The sequence below is a fragment of the Anoplopoma fimbria genome, chromosome 6, assembly GCF_027596085.1.
Source record: "Anoplopoma fimbria isolate UVic2021 breed Golden Eagle Sablefish chromosome 6, Afim_UVic_2022, whole genome shotgun sequence".
Taxonomy (NCBI): domain Eukaryota; kingdom Metazoa; phylum Chordata; class Actinopteri; order Perciformes; family Anoplopomatidae; genus Anoplopoma; species Anoplopoma fimbria.
The window spans coordinates 6,216,605-6,240,769 of record NC_072454.1 but is presented as its reverse complement, the minus strand read 5'-3'; the positions used below and the strand labels follow the sequence as shown (position 1 = coordinate 6,240,769).

The 24,165-nt window shown below is 37.3% G+C and overlaps 1 protein-coding gene across 2 annotated transcripts in view; it reads left to right on the top strand.

Annotated features, from left to right (window-relative positions):
* LOC129092668 (spectrin beta chain, non-erythrocytic 1-like) overlaps positions 1 to 16,053 on the top strand; it is a 118,857-nt gene extending 102,804 nt beyond the window's left edge. For both annotated transcript variants that reach the window (XM_054600684.1, XM_054600683.1), the window contains 10 exons: positions 1,694 to 1,851; positions 2,559 to 2,697; positions 3,189 to 3,273; positions 3,408 to 3,604; positions 4,416 to 4,513; positions 4,987 to 5,041; positions 10,965 to 11,167; positions 11,456 to 11,629; positions 12,171 to 12,213; positions 12,947 to 16,053. In XM_054600684.1, coding sequence (XP_054456659.1) covers positions 1,694 to 1,851; positions 2,559 to 2,697; positions 3,189 to 3,273; positions 3,408 to 3,604; positions 4,416 to 4,513; positions 4,987 to 5,041; positions 10,965 to 11,167; positions 11,456 to 11,629; positions 12,171 to 12,213; positions 12,947 to 13,162 — 1,368 coding nt within the window. In that variant the 3' untranslated portion in view covers positions 13,163 to 16,053. The remainder of the gene's footprint in view (positions 1 to 1,693; positions 1,852 to 2,558; positions 2,698 to 3,188; positions 3,274 to 3,407; positions 3,605 to 4,415; positions 4,514 to 4,986; positions 5,042 to 10,964; positions 11,168 to 11,455; positions 11,630 to 12,170; positions 12,214 to 12,946) is intronic.
* The last annotated feature ends 8,112 nt before the right edge of the window (positions 16,054 to 24,165 follow it).

Sequence of the window (24,165 nt, the reverse complement as noted above, 5' to 3'; positions counted from 1 at the left end):
ATTTCATGGCTGCACGCATTGGTGCAATCAAATGTTTTTGTTCGCATTTGCTTAAATGTAGTTGCTTGTTAGCTAGCAAAATATCGCTTTTAGTCCTCTGCAGCCGTGTTTCCATCAACAATGTTAACAACGTCTCAGATGGGTCTGTGGCTGAAAGTCTAACAGAGTGGAGTGAAAAGAAAGTCTGGAGAGGATTTTCTTTTTTTTTTTGTACGCAATCAGCAAGGTCAACAAGGAATGTAGATTCTTGTTCTGCAGGCATTTGCAACCAAAACAAAGTGTCAGCCTCACTTCTATGAGCAAATACAAAAAAACATGTAACTTTGCCTCATGAATGCCTCATGCCTTGTGTTTCCACTCGTGGCTGTTGAATGACTGAACGTTTATTCACAGCCAACCAGGGTCTTTGTTTTTGAAATTCAGGTGAAATTCTCTCTTGCTGTCAGGCATGCTGCAAATGTCTGCACGAAGCGAAAGTGTATGTCAAGATAAAAAAAAACGTAGTGGCAGTATCCATTACGTATAAATGTGTAAAAACTCTTTATCAGCAATGAGTGCTAGAAGTTAGCTTAAGCTGCTTCACCATATGTCATGAGGCCACATCCGATGTCTTAAGCAGCACTTTCTATGAAAGTAATTCCAAATGCTAAATCATTTATATTTTATTTATATCATTTTATTTATATCATGCTCTAAAGAGGGATTCAGCTTTTTGACGGATCTCTTTAGCAATTGTGGCAATTTTTATTTTTTTTCTGAGTGTAAATGTATTTGTTCATCACCGAGCCATCTGATTGAATGCTAGAAAATATCTAGTATTTTAACCATAGTGTCTGTAGATAATATCCACTGTCTGGTTGTCATCCTCGCTTAGCTACTAGAAGCTACATTAGCATGCTACTAGATTAATATGGATAGTAGGACATTACTCGTTGGAGTGGCAGTACGAACCCTAAACGCCTCCTATTGCTTATTTAGTTAGTTATTCTCTGTGATGTTAGATGTGCTGCACCAAATCTGCAAAAAAAGTGCAAATGTATGGGCACTAAATGATCTTGGAACAGCTCACGATCCTGTCAATCACTGTCAAATTGAAAGGCTTTGTCAGAAGGTCTAAATTAAAGTATACATGTAGTGCCAGCAGATTTTGCAGAGCTCAGATTTCAGCATTGAGCAGGTGGATATGCAAGCAAACATAATCCACTGAAAACATAGAGGCAGGGATTGTTTATGAGGATAAAGTCCTCTGTCACGGTAGATTTAATTCCATGTTAAGAGGAGAAATTGCTAATGGATAAAATAAAATGGCTGCCCTGCTTACTGACCTACAATGACCCAATACATCCAGAGATACTAAAAGGAGAGGTTATTATTGCCATGTTGCCTCTGCATTCTGCACATATGAATGCCTTGTTTTGCTTTAATGCTATTTATTACTTATTTCCCCGGGCTGTTGTGCTCGCCTGCAGCTCCCCGGTGATGGTGCTGGACATGTGCAAGACTCAACCCAGAAATGAATTGGGTTTATGATAAATAATGATTTCCCCACTGATAGTGAACGATTCTCAGAAGCTCCTTTTGTAATGGAGCCACCGTTTTTTTTATAAAAGTTAAAACAGACCATGTGTGTTAGAGGAGCCCAGCATCTGGTCTCTCTCTGGTCTGAACGCTGATGTTTGGCATGTACCCTCAGGTCCTTGAGGCCTGGAAGAACCTTCTGGAGGCGGCCGAGGGCCGTCGGGTGAAGCTGGTTGAAACTGGAGACAAGTTCCGCTTCTTCAGCATGGTGCGGGACCTGATGCTGTGGATGGAGGACGTCATCCGCCTGATCGAGGCCCAGGAGAAGCCCAGGTAAGGACACCACCTTGTCTCTGAGGTGTCGGTGTTTAGTTTTGTTCTGCTGTGTTGGTTCCTCTGTTCATCTTCAGTATTTCACTTTCCACTTCACTTCTGATGGAAATTATTTTTGAGGTTGATCCGTTTTAAACACAGATTTTACTCCAACACCACGAAAAAAGTCCACATGAATACAATGACCTAATTTGGAAAAGTTCTTAAAGTTTTTCTTAAAAACATGAATATTTGCAGAATTTGTGTTTTTGACGGTCAAAAACAGAGTGAGGCCTTTTGGTCTTTTTATGGTGACATTTTGATATTCTTATAGGTTTTGAAGGGGTTAAGGGTAAAGGGAATGTTCTCCACTAATATCACAGGAGGAAACACTTCAAACAACAAATAAGTTGAAAATGTTTTCCACCCACTTTTTTTGTAACTTCCTTAGCTGATGTCTCCCAGTTAACATAGACACAGATGAAAGTAGAGGGAAGTGATGGTATATTGTAATGGAAGAAAAATAAGTAAAAATATATCAATTTAATCATTTTATTCCTGTCTTGATGACAAGAGAAAAATATAATAAAATTAACGCATGCATTGAATGTTTTTACAACCAAAAATTATGATTATTCTAATAATAATAATAAATAATCTGATAATTAAGTGTTTTCTTTTGTGCATATTGTTGATGTTTGTTTGTGTGTTTTCTCTCTGGTGTTCAGGGACGTGTCGTCGGTGGAGCTGCTGATGAACAACCACCAGGGCATCAAGGCGGAGATCGACGCCCGCAACGACAGCTTCACAGCCTGCATCGAGCTCGGCAAAGCCCTGCTGGCCAGGAAGCACTACGCTTCAGAGGAGGTAAAGACGCCTTCATCCAAACAGATTTCATTCATCATTCATGCTAAACTAAACACAGCTGGACCGCTTTCTGTTTTAGGTTTCGACTGTTTTAATCAGTTGTTTTCTTTTTTTTATCTCACTTTTGTTTAAGTTTTAATTTCACTTTTGTTTAAAAAGTCTCCAGATGTTCAAGAGTCTCTCAATTTCATAATGTTTTGTTTTGAAGCTTTTGACAGTATTTAATACGGATAATTTCAATATTTAATCTAACCTGACCTTTGACCTCATTTGTTAAACATGAACAAACGTCATTGCCACAAACTGTAAACCAGAGCAGCTGAATCTAGTTTTAAACAGCAACCTTTCAAAGTAAAATGTAAATTAAAAGGTCTTGATTGATTTTAGGAAGATGCTCATGATGTTTGTCTCCGAACCGCATGAATACATTTTGAATCCGCTTGTTTTTTTCAACATTTAAATTTTCTCTTGAATCTCTTTTCTCCCCTCAGATTAAAGAAAAGTTGTTACAGTTGACGGACAAGAGGAAAGACATGATTGACAAGTGGGAGGACAGATGGGAGTGGCTGAGACTGGGTAAGGTGTTAAATCCAGTTAGTCAGCGTGTCAAACAGTTCTTTATGTAGTCGAGGCTCACGTTGACAGAAAGCATATTAACTGAATAAATCTGAATAAATCGGATTGTAACATGGAAATGTGTGTGTGTTCAGTCCTGGAGGTGCACCAGTTCTCCCGGGATGCAGGTGTGGCCGAGGCCTGGCTGCTGGGTATGGATCCCTACCTGTCCAGCAGGGAGATCGGCCAGAGTGTGGACGAGGTGGAGAAACTCATCAAACGCCACGAAGCCTTCGAGAAGTCGGCCGCCACCTGGGAGGAACGTTTCTCCGCTCTGGAGAGGCTGACCACGGTGAGACACAAACACCCACTCACACCATGGAGTCATGATAAGGTTTTAAAAGACATAAAAAATGTTCATATGCTTACCCTAAAACTCTGTTATTAGAAGTCAGAATCACCAAACATCAGTAGCATAAGTTACCCCTAAAGTTGTCGTACAAGACTTCTGGTTGTGCTCCATATGTGGGCGAGTTTTATTCACAAAAGAAGACAAGTTAAGCAGTGTTGGTCGTCATTTAAGAAGACCCGAAACAATTCGAAAATATTGATAAGACTTCTGAGTATGACATCACATCGTCAGATCAGCGCTTTACTGTAACAGGAATAAAGAGGGAATTGTTTAACATGAAGTTACAGGCTATAAAAAAAAGTCTCTCTTAACCAAAGTGTTACATGTTTAATGTGATGTTACAGTCATGGAGATATAAGAGAAGAAAATATTAAGTGCTGTCTACTGACTTACTCTATAAATTGCTGTGTTGAAATATACCAATAAAAATAGTAAAATCTAATAAACCTCTCAGTAAATAGGCAGCCAAGATGGTGATTATCTAATGAACCGAATACAATTTGCATTTAGTTTGTTTTACTTAATCTGTGTATCATTTAAGATCCAAATTCGCTCGAATTATGATTAATAAATTCTAAATTAAATCAGAGAAATCCGATCCATACATGTCTCACACGACGCGTCTGGACCATTCCTGAATTCTGTTTGCCCCCTAGAAAAATAATAAAGAAAGACATTGGTGAATGCGACTTAAGGAGGAATTTGTTTGTTTGAGTGTTTCTTGCATGAGGCTAAATGTGTTTGTGTCCAGATGGAGTTATTGGAAGTGCGAAGAATGCAAGAGGAAGAAGAGAAGAGGAGACAACCCCTGCAAACTGAGGCTCAGCCCGACGCTGCAGCTCAGCACAGGTGAGTCTGTTTGTGCGTCAGCTGTGTGTTATTTCACACTTTTTTGAAATTCAAATAAATTAAGGGGGGATTTACTTCTTCTCGTATGGACAGAATCTTCTTTTGCATCAGGAGTGAATACTCTGAGTTTCACTTCTGTCATTTGCAAGTTGTTCTTCTTTTATTTTTGAAGACAACCTTTCAGTCTCTGCGGATTTTTGATATTTTAGTGAAAGTGATACCAAAACACACCGGAAAAGAATAAAGGGAAATGGGTTCATATGAGAAGAGAGTTCAGGACTTCATCATGACAGATGATAAGGTTGTGAGCAACATTTCGCAGTACGTAATAGTGCAATTTTTCAACCGAATTTTCTATGAGCGAAACATTTTTGATCTGTCAATAGTAAAAGCAGTCATCAGTTGCAGCTGTTCATAAGTGTGAAATCCATCAAGAGTGTGTTTGACTCTTTGTGTACTTTGTGTGTTTGCAGGGAGGGTGAGCTGGTGTCTCAGAACGGGCTGCCGTCCGATCAGGAGTCTCCCAGGGTTAGTTACCGCTCACCTGCCTACCAGCAATACAGCAACACCCTGCAGAACCGCAGGGCCACAGCGGACGTACACACACACACACACACACGGCACACACACACACACACACACACACACACACACACACACACACACACACACACACACACACACACATACATGCAAATACACAAAACACATGCAGCATTAACCGTTGACCTCATACAAGAAATATCCTAGACCGCGTGTGTTGTATTCCTCCACCTCCTTATACACTCCTGGGATCAACACATTAATATTCATGTATTTATCATTTGTCTTCAGCATTTATTGTTTGCTCCTACTCTTTACTGATTAATAATCTTAATTTCTAAGTGTAATACGTTTAACCTTACAGCTGTCACATGCATCATTTTATCTTTGTTTTGAGATATTAGTATGATTACTAGTAACAAAATGAGATCCTCATCTTTAAGAAGTCTTAAAATCTCCTCTTATAACCTCTTAAGAGGAACAGTGGACAGGAAGAAGTGGGCCTGATGGGGAATGTAGTCTTAATCTTAGACACTTAGAGAAGCACTAGTGTGAGAGGACCAATCATTTAATGACAACATTTTGATTATTTAAACATAATGGGTTAAGCAATAATTACACTTTACATTTAAGAGTGTTACTGCAAGTTAAAATACCTCCATGTATTAAGATTGAGTGCTTATTTTAAAATGCATCACTTATCATTCTAGTTTAAAGTTATTTATTATGGTATGCATCACATGCAAAGATTACAGAGAAGGTACAGTTGTTGGCAATGAAAATCTTAGATCTCACTGCTCATTTAATATGTATGAAAAGCAAACAACACGAGAAAAACAGTCACACTAAAAAAAAAAAGGCTTGTTCAGTTTAAATCTGTTTTGCTTCCTAACATTTCTGGCTGAAGTAGAAACTTCCTGCAGAAAAGAATTGTGAGGAAACTAAGTTTTCTTAGTCTTAGCCTTGTCTTTTGAGGGAAAACATGTCTTTTTTTATCAAATATACAAGTTCTTCTCATGTCCTTAAAGGTACCTAACATTCCTTTTTGTACTTGCATAGTTCAAAGAAAGAATTTAGAAATAGACATGATGGACCAAAGTAAAACCTTTTAATCGTGATTGTCTCTACTTAAACCAAACAGTAGCAGTACATTAGTAATGTTAACAAAAAGTCATTTCAGTGATTTAAACATTTAAATGTTTGCATTTGAGACATTAAGCAAAAAAAAGTATGCATCTCCTTCTGGTATGAGTGTGACTGCATAAGTGAATGGGACCACAAAACACACACACACACACACACACACACACACACACACACACACACACACACACACACACACACACACACACACACACACACACACACACATACACAAGCCACTCTTGTGTTTCTATCCATCCCTCCCCTCATTTTTTCCTTCTCCTCCCTCCCTTCTCCCCTCTGTCTCTCTCAGCTTGACACTCCTGCCATCCTCTCCCCTCAACTGTTAATGTTGCTGCTACTTTATGTTGTCATTTATAAACTCACCCTCTGGAACATGAACACCTGAAAGGTCCACCAACAAAACACACAGCTCTCACTCCATAATCAGATTTTAAAGCCTCAAACAGGGATTTACAAATATATTAATCAGTTAAAGTTTTGTTGGAATTTATAGTAATTTTATAGATTATATTTATGCTAGAATGTAAATTATGGCGTCATCTGCATAGTGACGTATACGGTAATGAAACCTAACATAAAATGACGGACAAAATATGAAGCATGCATTCATCAGTGATAACAAATCAACAAAAACATTGTAGTACATTCTCCTGAATATATTTAGGTAAATGATGTCTTACTCTTATTGTCTTAAATAAAGGATTTGTAGCTGCTATAAGTTTAGTTTAATCATTAACCGTGAGTTCAATTTAAAAATGCTTCTTAATATTGTGTTAGGACACCATATTATTATTATTATTATTTATTGTCCAGACATTCATTCTAAGAACTACTATACAATTTTTTTTTCTGCAGACTGCTAGTTGTAGACTATTACTTTAAAAGCTACTTAAAAAAACTCTTACTGTATCTACCTGCCCCATGTGTGTCTACATCCCACAACCCAAATTCAGCATCTCCATATGTTCTTTTCATAGAGTTTAGTATGTGTACCACCACATCTTCCATTCCACCACATACGACTCTATGTAAAGTACCATTCAGTTAACAGCACATGAATTTCTTCATGTAAAGCTTCTCTGAATGTGATTAACAGATATCAAAGTTAACAGTTTGTTATGGAAATCGTATAATAATTGTAAGGAAATTGTTAACTTTTTAAGCCTTATAATAACTATAAGTGTTTGTGTGTCTAGATGATAATCATAGAATAGTTAAATAGTTGCATTCAGAACTTTTCAAGCCCACTCAGCAGAGAAATAGGACCATTATAAGCATAACTAATTTAATGGGAAAAAAATCATGTTTGCTCATTGTACATTTTTCCTCTTTCACAACTCCCCACTCTACCTCTATCACCTATTACTTTAACATAATTCACTATTTAGTAAAAAGAAAAAACAGACAAATCAATAATGCACATTTAAATTTTCATATATAATCAATTAGACATGCTGTTTTGCAAGATGCATGATCCTTGGATCATTCGGACTTAGTCCAATTAATAATTTGTAATTGATAAACAATATTTTTTTGAAAATCGACAACTCATTCCAGAAAAATTAAGTTAGAACTTAAAACATGTTTTTTAAGGTAAACAGCAAGACTGTACATACATAGATTAATTCATAAACCATGTGTTTATGAATTAATCTTCAAAATCATTCCACAGTTTCATGTAAAATTGATCTTTCATTCATATATAAGCATTGAGACATATCCCATGGTGTGTATGTTTGTGTGCGTGTATGTGTGTTTGCATACCTACTCCATCCTCATTATATTTACTCAGTTAAGATCTTTTGTCTCTGCAACACTGTTTTGTTTTGTATTATTATTATGATTGATCCATGGTTTACTGTAATAACTTCTTTATTTCTATTCACGGTGTCTGTTGCATGTACATCCAGCTCCATCATTGGTTCCCTGACTAACACACATTCCCTAATAAACCCTGTCAGAACCAATCAGAGCACTCAGACCCGTTCTGGTTCGTCTGTCTGTGTTTTCCATGTGTAGTCGTGACTTCTCTCCACATACAGTTGTTTTTTGTTGTTGCATGCTGTCACCATCATTAGCATTTCAGTTGAGTTTTCTGTCAATGTTGTAATTCTTCATCTCATGTTCGTCACCAGTTTTCACCCTGGGGCTTTATTTTAATACATGTGTATATTTTGGTTTCCATAGAAGGCTGCTTTTATTGACATGGATCTAAAATCAATCAAATGAACGCTTAGTTCAAATAATGAGTGGATAGCTAATTATTTCACATGATATTTTCAGTATTTTACCAATTGATTTTTGGAATAGGAAGGTTACTACACATAGTTGCTGCTTTTCACTTTTTTTATTATGAAGACATTTACTACCAACGGTTACATTTTTTCTTAGTTGATGGTTGTGGTTTAAAGTCCTTATCCTGTAAAAAACAAACTTGTACTAAAATTCAAGAATACATTGGTACATATAACAGTCAAATTGGGTATAAAGCAAACAGATTTATATCATAGCAGCATCAGTCAAGACCCAGTATTCAAATACTTCTACAATAAAATTAAAATAAGCTCAAAACAGTTTAAAATGAGTATTTGACAAAAGCCATGTGGGAAATTGACCATGGAACAAAACTGAACGAAGTGCAGAAAGCCAAATCGTTGATCAGAAAAATAATTAGAAATTGTGACCTCAAGCTGCAAGTCAAACAATCTCACAGGAACTCTACATGGTTCTAAAATTAGTCCGGGCTAAAATCGTGAAAGTAGGATTATGTGACGTAGTTGAAATGTCATATGCAATGGCAGTACTTCATATACTTTGATATTTGATCGTTTAGTATAATTAAATAATCATATTAAATGCTCTAAATTACAACTTTCTCTGATTTTGGTTTAGATGACCACATTATCTGTTATTTCTACAATGGCAACATTAGTGTTAACATTGATTCGTAACAACCTCAATTCAAAGTTTCTATCACAAAGAGATTTGTCAACAGTTGTCAAAGTTCTTGTAATTCATAGAAGCTTAATAAGCTTTTAACTCCGACTCCTTCAGTAAGAGGTCCAACGTTTAAAGAGCCACTAAAAGAGCTCTAAATGGGTCCAACCCTTGATTAGCTGTCAGGGAAAAGTTTGGTCCAACCAAAGTAAATGCTTTCGGGATTCTTAATAAATGCTCACATGAATTGGTCTAGCTCTCGCTGAGCTCTAAATAAAAGCTCCCAGGATCGGTCCAGCTCTTGCAGCCCTTCAGTTAAAGCTCCCAGGATCGGTCCAGCCTCTGATCTGTTCTCAAAAAGAGTGTCCACCATTGGTCCAGCCCCTTGAAGAGCTCAGTAACAGGGTAATAAGCATCCGGTTGGAGTGGGTGTGGTGTGGAAAAAATAAAAATCTGTTTTGATACTAGGCCAATCGCATTCTCCCCTCACCAATAATGATGCCCAGTAATGACTTCCAAGCAATTTTTGTTGATAATTGTTTGAGATTATTTTGAGTTTTTTTGTGTGTTTCCCATCTGCTAGCTTCTCCCTCTCCTTGTCTTTCCTCACACTGTCCACCATGTTGTGTGTTATTGAATGGTGTTGTGATTTATTATGCATGTTCCTAAAACCTGTAATCAGTGCATGATCAGACTGTATTATCTCTCTGTGCTCTTAACGTGCAATGCAGATGTTTTTCTAATCAGTACTGGAATCCAGCGCTGAGCTCACTTAATCAAATGCTAAAAAAAACAAAAAGCTTCTAAATGCATTACAAAGGCTGAAGCAGCTGATGTTAGGGGCTTGATGATCTGTAGTCTAGTTTGGTTGAGTGTGTGAGATTGGCTTGCATTGGTTTTGAGATGTTTTAGTTCAGTTCGGAGGTAGACATTCAAGTCAGACACTAGTCAGTGACCAGAAAAATGTGGAAACTTCAGGCTGGACTTTAGGAAATCCAGCGAGACTTTTAACTTGACTTTGATTTAACTAGAAGATCAGCCTTTACGCTTGTAATACTTGAATCCTCAAACTCAAAGAGGAACAGGCAACAAACACCAGCCATGTCTTATGGCGGTTCATCATTTAACATATATATTTTGATTGTCATTTGATGCCCTTGACTTGAATCAATTAAGGCGGTCCTGTATTGTACCTAATCCTTGGGCCCTTCTTCAATTCTCCTAATTGTGTTTTGAATTAAATAACTACAAACTACCTGAGGGGCATGTTGTGTTCCAGTATAAAAGGCACTGGTTGTTGAAAATACAAGGTTTGGTTGGTTGAAGGTGGTTTATAGATTTTTTGCCCTTACAGCTTCATCTGGTTGTAATGCCATTGACACTATTTTGCAGTTTGATGTCAATGCAAAGAGATTTTAACTTTGTAGATTGAAGCTAATGCCCTGTGAAGGATTTTAGGTGCATTAAGTTGACTTACTAGAGTTATGAACAGTTAGTTCATAGTACAGTTCCGTTTTTGTTTAGCCCGATAAAGGGGAATCGAATTCATGACAGTCGTAAAGGTTGCAGATATAAAAAGAAAAAACCCCACATCTGTTCACTTAGGTTTTAGTTTTGGGTGAGTTGAGACAATTTCAAAGTGTCTACGCAGCCTGTGATTCTGCTCTGCTCTGCATGCTGCAGCTCTGATAACTGTGATTTACAGCTTCTGTGTCTGAGCGAGAGAAAGATTTCATAAAAAATTTAAAAAGAGATCCATCCATCCTCAGTCCTCCTCTGACTCTCCTCTCTCCTCTGTTTCCAGGACAACGTGGAGGGTGCAGAGGTTGTGAATGGGGTGTCGGAGCCCAGCCCCGCGGGGTCTCCCGGAGGGTCTCGCAAGGGCAAGGCCAGCCAGGCGGCGACCCTGCCGGCAAAGTCCCAGCAGGACGCTCCAACGTCCCAGCTGGAGGGCTTCCTGCACCGCAAACATGAGTGGGAGGGACACAACAAGAAGGCTTCGAGCAGGTAGGAACCGCAAAACAACTTCTGAAATATGGAAACCAAGAAGTGTCTCTGCTGCTTTAATAAATAAAATATACCATCATCTTCTCTGTGACATAAATTCATCCATTTGTTCATTCATATAAATATTTAAGGGGATGAAGTGTTTATTATTTCTGTAAAATACAAATATTTTGATATTTAAATACCAAATTTACAGCATATAATTAAAACACTAAAGGTTTAAAATCGTTTTTTTGCTGGTTATTATCTTTGAAGATATTGATAAATGACTCAACTGTGTCCCTGCAGGTCGTGGCACAACGTGTACTGTGTGATCAACCAGCAGGAGATGGGTTTCTATAAGGACCAGAAGAGCGCCAGTCAGGGTATTCCCTACCACAGCGAGATTCCGGTCACCCTGAAGGAGGCCATCTGCGAGGTGGCGCTGGACTACAAGAAGAAGAAGCATGTCTTCAAGCTCAAGTGAGAATCGTTTTAAGTGATAATCTGACAGGATAAAAGGATGATACAGTTAGTTTATCTTTGTCCTTAAACAAAGCTCTTAACTCAAGAAAATGCAAACTATCTATGTCGGTAAAGATTCTGTCCTTGGTGAATTTACGCAGTTTGAGTCAAAAATCCCATTTATTCCCGGAACACAGAGACCTGAAACATATTTTTAATTTCAATCTGATTAACACTTCGGCGAAGTCATTCCATTTATATACAGATGGGATGGTTTTGATTTTACTAACCTGGTAGTACAAAGAATAGTTTTATTGTGAGAGCATTCCATTTCGGCTTGTGGCCTTGATCAGGGTCAAAACCGATTGGTAACAGTTGTTGATGTTGTTGTTGGACAGAGGAACTCATCACAAGGTGAAAACACAACATCTCAGACTGAAGCTTTTATAACATCCTCCAAATTCATCAACCAGTAAAATAAATCTTCTGTAGGTGTAACCGTGAAGTGAGTCTTGAGCACTTTGGTATTTATTATTGTTTAATGTATTCTCTTCCACAGGATTACTGATGGGAATGAGTATCTCTTCCAAGCCAAAGATGACGTAAGTAAAAAAAAAAAAAAAAAAAAAAAAACTTCCAACTTCTCTGCCGTGTCTCTATTTGTTATATAAACTATATTGAAGTCCTCATTTTGAACCTTCTTTTGAAAAATATAGGATTTCTGTTATTGCTTGTTTTATTGCTTTATTTTATTTCTAATTTATGTTGCTTTATGATTTATTATTTTATTTCTTTATTTATATATATTTTAAATTGTATTTTTCCTATTATATATTTTTTTAAATATATTTATTTATTCATTTATGTATTTATTTAGATATCTCAGCAACACTTCAAATTTGTTGGTATAACATTCCTTAACATGATATAAATAATGATACATGAATTATAAGACACTATAATGTAGTTTCAAACATATATGAAGCTTAATTGATGTATTTTCAGGAAACCCATAGGTGGAGGCCTCTATAAATAAATAATAAATTACAATATAGTAAAGCACAGTTGTAATGATGTAAATGTCAGGAAGCAGTTATATTCATTGACAAATGTTGTCCATTAATAAATGCATAAAGAGACATTATAGCTGTTTATAACGGCATTAAAGTGTGTGATCAACCATTAATTGAATGTTTGTATATTGCTCTTAAATGATTATTAGTTGGACTTAAAGTGTCACATGTTTCCACATCAACTGTATCCATAGCAACAGCTGTTCTCCTGGGTCAACACTGCTAACCACTTTCCATCTTCCTCCCTCTCTTCATCCTCCAGGAGGAGATGAACGCGTGGATCTCGGCCATCGCGACCGCCATGTCGGCCGACAAGCCGGAGGTGACGCCCAGCAGCCATAGCACGCCGGCCCCCGCCGCACGCGCTCAGACGCTGCCGGCCTCCGTCGCCACGGCGGCGGCAGCAGCAGAGTCCAGCCCGGGCAAACGAGAGAAAGACAAGGAGAAGCGCTTCAGTCTGTTCAGCAAGAAGAAATAAACGCTCCTCCTTTTCCCTCCTCCTCCTCCTCCTTCCTCTGGTGCTGTTTGGGGTCGCTCCTCATTATCGATCTATCTCTGGTCAAATATTTGTTGAAGATGTCCGTGTCAGTCGACCGAATATTTGATTTAGAGTCAGCTCGTAGCAACTGTTACTGTAATAACCAAAAAGATATAGAAAAAGTGTAATAAAATTTACTTCTAAATTGATTAGAATGTACTCAAAACTCTTAAAGTCTGTTAAATGTGATAATATTAAATGATAAAAATGTAAGTTGATGAGGAAAAAGATACTTCATCTGCAGTTTATTTTAACATGTGACTCATTGGACGAGATGTTACAAGACGAGCAGTTGCTAAGTCAAATGAAATCCCAAACAGCTTCTCTCTCTCTATTTTCCATCTACTCTTTCTTCCTCTTCCTCCTCTTCCTCTCTCAAAGCGTGACTCCAGCATGCAAGCTCCGAGCCAAAACTCTCCACTCTGTGCCTATCAACCGTCCGGTCTGGCTCAGAGCATCAGTACAGCTACAACACACCAACCTGTATCCTCTGTTCAGTTTTTGTAAGATAAGGAGCAGGCAAAAAAAACAAACGAATAAAAAAAAAAAAAAAAGATCGGATTGAAGGAAAAACAAATTTAAAAAGGGGGTCTGCAAACGCTTCAGGCAGCTGCTGTCATAAAGATAAAAAAAAACCAGAGTTTGCCGCTGAACAACAACACGCTGTAGAGGAGTTCCCAGAATATTCCTGTTTATTATTCTTATTGATATTATTTGTGTTTTCTATCTCCTACTGTTTTTTTTTTTTCTTTCTGCGCTTTTCTCATCATCCCAGCTTTTCATCGACTACTGCCTTTTGTGGGTTGTGTTTACGCTCCCAAGACGTCTTAGTTTCTTTTGTTGTTTTTTTTTGTTTTTTTTGGGAAGTTGTAGTTAGTTCCTGTTAGGGTCCATCCTCAGTTTTTGCGAGGCCTTGTCTTTGCAAGATGACGTGTATCCCTCTGTAGTGGGGAAAACTGAGACCACAGCGGGGTAAACCTCTGAAATTACACCTCTCACACGTTTTTAAATCTGAGCTGAAATGCCTAAAACTATGTGAAAGTGTAAAAAGTGCTGAATCATGTGGTGAAAGCCGTTTAAGAGCAGGAAAATTCATTTCAAAGTACAAAACGAGCGCACTAAACGGCATTTTGTGCACTGAATAACTTTTCTGTTGGTTAAATTTGTGCAATAAAACCTGTGAAAAGCCGATTATCATCATTATGTATTAAGTTCTGGTGCTGTCTAATTCCTGCAGCTTCACGGAAAGAAAAATAAGCAGAAAGTGGCTGTAATTTGGAGAGTTACCCTGCGGTGCTTTGAACTGTATGTATAACTTGTGTATAACAAACTGTTAAAAAATAAACCTGTGTTTAATTTCACCTATATTTACTACTAATAAGACCTACAAACCGTAATAAGCTTCATTTGAGTATAACGTTCTTTACCTGAAAAAACCTAACGCTATGTACACTTAACAAATCTGAATGAAGGAGCTATTGAGTCTCGATGGGGGAAATAAATAACTAAGACCAGTAAGAATGTTTGTCAACTCAAACTTTAACGCATCCAGTAAGGTTTATTTTCTACCCTGGTTACATTTTTAAAACATTGATTTCTTGCTTTAGTTATCTGGAATAATGTTTTCTTTTCCTCCTGTATGTATTTTCTGTTCCACAGTTAAGCTATGTCTAAGGTTTATTTAGGCTGACGAGTATGGAGACGTAGATGTATTATAAAAACAAAATTACTTTTAAGCATTGCTGTTAAGTGGACAAGTTGGTTCTAAAAAAAAAGAAGAAAAAAAAGCATTTACTGGAAGTGAGTAATGTAGAATAATGGTCGCTTGCTTGTTGGCTTCAGCACTCCATTTTTTTCAGACTTTTGCCACCAATGAAGAGAAAACTGTTGAGTTACTTGTTTGGTTTTGGTTTATATGGAAGTTATTTAATGACTAATTAACAGGAGAGATTTGCACTGAGATCAATCTGTGAGTTGGGATTTGACAGCATGCAGGAGAAGATTTGCAAGCATGATTTTTAAGAGAATTGTGACTTTTAATAATGTTTTGAGACCTCATTATGTGAACAGACCTACTGTTGCATGTTATCTTTAAATGAGCATGCTGTAGTTTGTTTACTTCGCCTACTTTGAAACATTCGTTAATGCTGTTACTTCACCCAAGATGCACTTCAATGATTTCAAAATATTAACTTTTTAAATATCAAATGTGAGCTGGTTTTGGGGATTTAGGGCACTATTGTGCACTCAGAGTTATGTAGAAACTGTAGCGCATAATCAATAGTCTGGCTGTTTTCTGATTGAAAGGATTGTACAATTGGTTTGTCTCTAATTGAGCAAAAAATACAATTGTAACAGACTGATATGGATGTACTCTACAGAAATAAGTTTCCACATTTTGCAAAATCTGCCAAAAACAGCAGTCAAAAAAGGTGAGTTTAGATTTAAAACTAAACCACTAATCGCACATTTATTTTATAACTTGCTTAATTAAAGTTGAAATATGCTTTGTTGCACACTTGTAATTTTGTCATTAATTAACTTCCATACTTACCAGGAAAAGTGGAAGCAAAATCAAGCTGGAATGAGCCCCCCTAGGTGTGAAAGGTGGGTGCGTTTGTTTTTTTCCACAGCTGGTGGTCGGGTTGGTCGGGTAACTGAGAAACTCTTCACTTGGTCGATTGGTCCTGAAATGCTTTATTGTTTTTTTTTTTCTTTTTTCTTTTTGCTTAATTCTCTGGCAAATTGATAAGTATAGTGTGCATTCCTCTGTCACTGTAACCATAGTAACGAGATATTTCTTCATATTGCACAATCAATAATGCCACAAATGGGGGTGGGTGGGGCTGGGTTTTGGGGGCCGGGGTTGTTTGTAGGTGAGGTAGTCGGTGTGATGTGGACGGGGGGAGGGGAGGGGAGGGGGGTCACTGCTAGTTGGATCTGCACCCGTAGACTTCTCCCGATCTCTGTTACATATGTGCAAAAAGCCATTAAAATGCTTTTAAAATGAACCAAACGCTTCTTCTCTCGTGTGTGAAGTTAATATTTATAAGAAAGAATGTCGTCCTGCTAGACCTCTGAACCACTGCCCACGAATATGTCAAGCTTTACATTTCCACACATTCATAATAGGGCTGCCTCCTCTTAGTCGGCCACTAATTTGTTACTTTTGGTATAGAGGACTAAGTTTTTTTTCAGTCATTCTGTCATTTTTTATGTTTTTTTCATTATGAATGACTTATTTCTAAGTAAATATGAGCACATCTCCGGTAAACACAAGATTTAAGGTGGTGCTTTTGTGATTCTCTGTGGAGAAACTCAGTTAAACAGATCTGGCTATTAAATAAACTAATGGATTAGTTGTCAAAAGTGCTAGTTGGCTATATTTTTTTTTTTATTGAGGACAGCCCTACATACTATACAGACCTTAGCTTGTCAACATCAGCTTGCAAGCCTGAAACTGAATGTGCAAAGTTTGCAAACAGAAACTTTTCTGATAAAATGAAGCCTGTGAGCACAGACCTGAAAATGTGAGCTTGTATAACCAAACGAATCCGCCCACCTGTATGAATGATGTAATATTAATTTAATACTGATGTCACTTATTAGAGAAACTTATTTTTCGAGAAGAAAGGGAAAAATAAACACATTATAATCTAAATATTCTTGCTCAGTGTTGCAAGCTGACTATGAGAGTCTTTTATCTTTCCACAAATTCTTGCATAAAACTAAAATCTAAAATACTTGTCATTACATGGCAAATACTCACTATAGCTCAGCATTACCTTCACTGTAAATGACAGAACCGTGAACTAATGTGAAAGAATTTAAACATGTTTTTGGCAAAATTACCCAATAGCAGCCTTTTCCACATTCCCAAAACAAAAAGTCTGAGATAACTCTACTACATCCTGGCCTCGTCACTGAAATACCCAAATGTGCTCATGTCACAAGGCCGGAAGTATAAAAGGCTCAAGGAGAAGAAAGAACTTAAAACAGAAATTAATTGGATATTTAAACCAAACGTAGTTTTAAATTTCATGCTCTTCTTTCTTCAAAATGCACATTTCAAGACTGAACCCATCACAGCAGGTCAACAAACCTTTCAGATGTGTAGAGGAATGTGGCTTTTTTTGGCCCTAATTTAGACGTCTGTAGTAGAATTTGGTTTGCGATGCTCTTAGAAGTGAAATCAGTAAAAACTCAACGGTGTCCCTTTCCAGAAACAGTCCGGGTTCCTCAGGAGCTGCAGGAAGAAACAGTGCTGTTCAGATAATCAAACAATCGGCTTCAAACGGTCTGGTGATTTATTTCAAACTGTGAGAGCTTCAAACCTCATTAAACACAGCTTTTCTTAAGTGTGTGTGTGTGTGTGTGTGTGTGTGTGTGTGTGTGTGTGTGTGTGTGTGTGTGTGTGTGTGTGTGTGTGTGTGTGTGTGTGTGTGTGTGTGTGTGTGTGTGTGTGTGTGTGTGTGTGTGTGTGTGTGTGTGTGTGTGTGTGTGTGTGTGTGTGTGTGTGTGTGTGTGTGTGTGTGTGTGTGTGTGTGTGTGTGTGTGTGTGTGTGTCAGAGAGCAGGGATTTATCAGGATTACAAACTCCATGCAGAGAGAATTTAATCAAACACACTGACACCGTTCAGACTCGTTGTCTGCTGTTTAGACTGTAAATACTCTGAGTCTCTTTATAGTAACATAACTTTATTTATATTTCATGTAGAGACAAGCTGAGAAAGCCAATTGAAAGTGCTGATTTGGAGCTTTCACATATTTAATGTATGTCTGGAGACCTTAAAAATATTTTTATGAAATAATATTTTAAAACGTATTAATGATTTCCGCTCATACATAGCTTTTGAAAAGGGAAGAAATTGTTCAAATTAAATCACTATACATGTAACAAGTTTTATCATCTTTGTGTTTATAAACACCTAAACATTGTTTTTATAATGTATTTCAGGTGATTATCACTAAAGATGCATAGAAAGTCGACATTAAAACGAACCAAAATGTACCTGGTTTCAACTGGTATTTTTAGTTTCTCTCATGTTCAGTATTTTTACTTCCATACTGAATCAGTGAACCATCAACTTCCACTGAAAGACTGATCAGAGACATAAAATAATCAGTCCGAACAACATTGACTGAAGCCTTAAACAACTTTGATCGGTGTATTGTTGTGCTTTGGCCTCATGATGGTGCAACAGGACCGATGGATCTCAGATTGTGGAGGTGCAGTAAATAATTTGTGCTCCAAATTACTCCACAAAAATCTACAAAGAGACACGTGTGAGTCAAACTTCATTTACACTCTGCATTCGTACAAAACCATAAAAATGTCACATTACTTTTCTCCATTACGCAACACTTTATTCCCCAGATATTTATGGCTTCTGGTACAAAAAAAGTTTTTACTCATACAAATCAGATTTTTTTCCGTTTGTCTCGCATCATTCTTCAGTCCATTCACAACTGAGTCATGTATTATTTCAAATAAAGAACATTTGTCTCCTGTCTTTGATTTAAAAAAACAAGTTATTGGATAGTTCAGCCAGACTTTTTCTCCAAAAAAGAACCTCAGGCAAACAAACTTAAATATTTTTTAATTCTCACATATTTTGAGATGCTTTTATCTATTTTTATTTAGACTTTTTTCCTTATTAAGATGTCATAACTATAATTGCTTGATTTCAGCTTATTTAAATGCATCAGGGCTACTGTCTACATGCTGATGATCCTTAAAAACCTCTGTGAAGACCAAGAGAAGATGGACAAAATAAATCAGGCTCTTAGAGATCAAAATGAGGTGGCTGATTCTGGAGAAACCCTGCAGAGAAAGTCTTCTCTGGGTGAGAGGTTCTTAAACTCCTTTACTTCATCCAAGAAGTCCAAAGGCCTCAAAAACACCATCAGGAGGAGCCGGAGAAGACGGGGTCCTCCAGAGAAGACGTTGTTGAACCGGGATGTTCTCACATGAATCTGGATGGCTGGTCGGGTTAACCTTCAAGGTAGCAAACAGCTGCTCTCTGAAATGAGACACTTTTAGTTGGGCAGCTGCACAGCATGAAATATCCAAAAATAAAAGCAAGCATTAACAAATAAAAAAGTAAAAAATAACCGTGTCTTTGGTTTGACTTGTGTAATTATGTGTCCAGCACTACATCGGTGTAGCTTTACTGTCTCGTTGACTCTGTGTTGGACCGGCTGAGAACCAGGGTGCTGTAATCTATTCGTGAATAAATATAATTATTTCATTATTGAAATGTTATTCCAAAGTTTTCTGAATCAGCTTTTTTCAATTACAAAATATGATTTTTACATGTGAAACATTCCCAGAAGGTAATATATTTTCTGAGTTTTGTTTTCCATGGGTCCTTATTTAAAGTTTCACACTTGTTCAGTCAGTGTTAATGAGACGGACACAGTTCACTCAGATTCCTTCATGTCCTCTGTCTTCTCTTGATTTACACAATATGCAAATTGACTGTAACTTTCCTAAACAAAAACAATAAAAAAATAGTTTTTTGTTCACATGACATTTATTACATAAATACCAATGTTTTGAATTTTGTTTTTGATTAGAATATGTTAACTCTTACTATGTTTCTTACTGATGTTTTTTCAGTTTATTCAGTCTTTATTTGTTTAAATATGTGGTCATGTGTGTACTGAAACAGTATGTGACAAAGTGTACAGCGCAACATGTCTTTAAAAGTCATCATAGTCATGTGAAAGACAAACAAATTCTCTGTTTATAATAAAAATAGATAAATTCCCCCCATTTCATATCAGACACAGGAGTGGACAACACAACAGGAACACCTCACAACATAATATCCATCGAGTCTTTTCTAGTTTAAGTTCAGATTCTGCTGAGACAGTCAGACGAGAGCTGATGTTATTGTGTTCTTCCTGGAGTTGAATCCACCCACTCAGGGATCTTACAGGTTTGTAGCTCTGTTGGGTGTGATGATTACAGCTGAGCTAAGCATAAAAACAAATGAGTCTGGATCGGCCCACACATGTTCCCAGGTGTTCTGTTTTAATAAAACTCATCTGATCTTCTGCACAAATTATTTTCCACATCAGTCACCAGTATTACAGAGCAGAAGCACATGTTTTTTCACTTTAGGTCACAGACAGTATTTTAATTTTAGAGTTTTAATTATTCTGAGATTAAACCCAAATTAAATTCCTATATTGGGATTTGTTCTGTTTTTTTGGCTCGGCAGAAAAGAGGAGACGGACGTAGATATTCGTGAATTTATCACTTGGAATCATTTGGATTTCTCTTTGGAGCAGCAAAAGTAAAAAAAAAAAAATGTATTTCAAGATTGACTGTTAAGATGATTCGTGGACATGTCCCAGTGAGCAGGTTAAATGTGGTTCTGATTGATCAGAGATGGAGGGTTTTATAAGCTGTAAGTAAAATGTTAGCACTGATACACTATAAACATATTTCAAAAATGGTGAAAAATCTGAAGGAATTTGCATTTTAAATATGATTTTTGCTTAAGTCTAAGAAAAAGAAATTGTTTCACTGCAACTAATTAAATCTGTAGCTCTACATATTAAATCGATTTTACAAAATCAATTAACTCCAAAACCTCCTAAATGGTTTCTTCAAAAGCTGAAGGAATTCCCATGTTGTTTAGAAATGTGTACAAAAGTTTAGAAATGTGTACAAAATTGAGGATACAGTGACAAAAAGTGTCTTAGTGTAACGCTCAACATGTCCTGATCAACGTTCATGAAAGTATCAGAAACCATTTTCTGTGTTGATTATAGTTGTGTGTGATTTATGTCAGGGATTTATCTGTATGAGCATTCTGGTGAGTATTTAAACTTAAATGAAATTGATCAAAATGTATTTAGGCGGGGAGGCTGTGGCGTAGTGGAGAGCAAGGTAGTTCTCCAATCAGAGGGTCGGTGGTTCGATACCCGGCTTCAGCAGTCGATGTGTCCTTGGGCAAGACACTTAACCCCAAGTTGCTCCTGAAGGCTTGCCATCGGTGTGGACTGGATGTTGCATGAATGTTAGTTAGAGTCTGATGGTGGCACCTTGCATGGTAGCCTGTCATCAGTGTGTGAATGGGTGAATGATATGTAATATACTACTGACTGTAAGTCGCTTTGGATAAAAGCGTCTGCTAAATGACTGTATGTAATGTATGTAATGTATTTATCCTATTGAAAAGCAGAAAAAAGTGCACATATATAGAGTGCAACAATAATTAGTAATAATCTAAATTTACTAAAAATACTGGAGAAGTAGTTTGGTCCATTTTGAGGGGGTTTGTTTGCTCCTTTAATTATTTAATTTTTTTATGTTTTATTGTATTTTATTTATTATTTTTTCTGTGTTAAATTAATGTTGCTGTTTGCATTTTTAATGTAACAATGGATTTACTTGTAATTAAATATTTTATATAACTAAAATGATATATAACCACCACAGACAGCACCTCCATCACTGCTGCTGGTATTTGTAGTTTTAAAAAAAAAATCCTCACTGGAAAAAACACCAAATCCCAGCATCCTTTGCGGCCGTGCGTCTTCTCCAGCGGAGCCGGGTGTTTTCTCTCTGTGCGTCATGTTCCCTCCCGAGTCCGAGCTGCGACAAGCGCGTCACAAAAGCACCACAATAAGACCGGATGTGTAGAGGTTTAACCTTCACAATAAAATCCAGAATCTCACATCTGGCATGTTACAATAAGATAAGGGGAATAATTAACTCCAAACCTAAAAATACCAATAGGCCAGAGCAGTGTCAAATCCAAAAGTCCTTTATTTTAAAAGTTTTAAATCAAAGATAGCTAAATATACAGCTCGTTTAATCCAGAGGTTTTTAAACATTGGGGTCGTGACCCTTCAGATGGTCCCCAGATAAATGTGAAGGGTCGTGAGATGGTTTAATGGGAGAGGAAAGAAGAAGAGAGAAAAATCTGATGCACAAATCTGTCTTTAGTTTCTGGACGTTTTGATCTAGTCTTTGATTTTTTTACGGGGAAATATTGGAGAATTTAAATAGTTGTTTAATGTTAAACATGTTATATGTTTGGAGAAAGCATGTATCTTTAGTGAAACTGACAACAACTCATAAAATAAGATGAGATAAAATAAAATAATCCTTTATTAGTTCCGCAGCAGGGAGATTTGCAGGATTACAGCAGCAGAGAGGATAGTGCAAACAAGAGACATAAGTGAAAAAAAAACAAGATCAAAACATGTATTATACATACAGTACCAGTCAAAAGTTTGGACACACCTTCTCATTCAATGTTTTTTCTTTATTTTTATTTTTATATTTTATTGTATATATTTTTCTTATTCAATGTATATATATACAGTACCAGTCAAAAGTTTGGACACACCTTCTTATTCAATGGTTTTTCTTTATTTTTATTTTTATTTTAATTGTATTAATATTGAAGACATCCAAACTATGAAGGAACACATATGGAATTATGTGGTAAACAAACAAATGCTCAACAAACCAGAATATGTTTTATATTTTAGATTCTTCAAAGTAGTTGAATGAGAAGGTGTGTCCAAACTTTTGACTGGTACTGTAAAGTAATAACACAGTGAATAATAATAAATAAGTAACAACTAAAATATTATATAAACAGACAGAATATTTGTTTGTATTGTACAGTGGATTGCACATATTTTTAGATTGTTAGTCTACTGGGGGTCCATGAAATAAAGCCCACTTATAGAGGCTCCTGACTCAACTTCTTCTTTTATTTATACATTATAAATCTTTTATTTTGAAGTTTAGAGAAGCAGAAACGTGATATAATGATCTGCTCTGTGTTAACTTGATGCTTCTGCTTGTCAGTCCGAAAAACTAGGGAGAAAAAACATCACTGAGATGAGACTCGGCGGTCTGGGAGGGTCTCCATCAGGGGTCTGGAGTCCGGTTTACTGATCATCTGAGTCTGTCTGCCTGTCTGCCTGTCTGTCTGTCTGTCTGTCTGTCTGTCTGTCCACCTGTCTGTCTGTCTGTGGGTGGAGGGACTCAGCTGCAGCGGGAGGATGCTCTCCTCCAGCCGGGAATCAGGACTTTCCCCTCCCATCATCCGGCCGGGATGCTGCGGTCTGATCCCGGTGCTTCTCCGCATCTCTGCCCACTGAAGTTGGCTCACCTGCTGAGATTCAACCCCTTGTTTCAGCATCTCTCCATCTCTCTCTCCATCTCTCTCCATCTCTCCATCTCTCCATCTCCATCTCTCTCACAGTGGAAATAATCCTCCTCCTTTTTATTCTGAGATTATGAGGCTACCCACCCTGTCCTCCTGACTCCTGGTGGATTTTTACACGCACAGATTTGTGAATGGGTCCGTGAGCCTCTGCACCTTCTCCAGCCTCCAGTGCTGCTCGTTTATCCAGGAAGGGATGCTGTGAACAAATGAGGGATGCAGGAATAAAACAAACCGTGCTGTAGTAACAAATGCTGGGACTGAGGTCGAGGATTAGTGTGAGGAGGGATTATATTTTCCAGGAGCACAATCCTCCAGCAGTTGTGCTGTTTTTTTTTTGCACAGAATTTCCCAAACCCATTCGGAAATCTCTATTTCTGTCTCTATATTATTTCATTTTCCTTTTTAGAAAAGTGAAAGAAAATTGATCTGCACGGTGGTGTAGCCTTAAAACGGAGAATATTTAAGGCTGAGTATGAAATGAATGAGGCTCCTTTAGGATGGATGAGAGTAAAACCACAGTTATTATAATAAACACAACAAAGTTCCTCTCATTACTCAGCTGTGGCTATTAAATACCATGAGTTAAAACGTCACGGTTTGTAATTTAAAGTGCATTGATAACACTGTTGGTCCCTTTAGAAATATAAAAGGAAATTGCACTGGAACCACAGGAGAAATAAATACTATTAAGTGCATCAGAAACTCTCAGCAGGACCATTCATTCAGCTGCAGACCCTG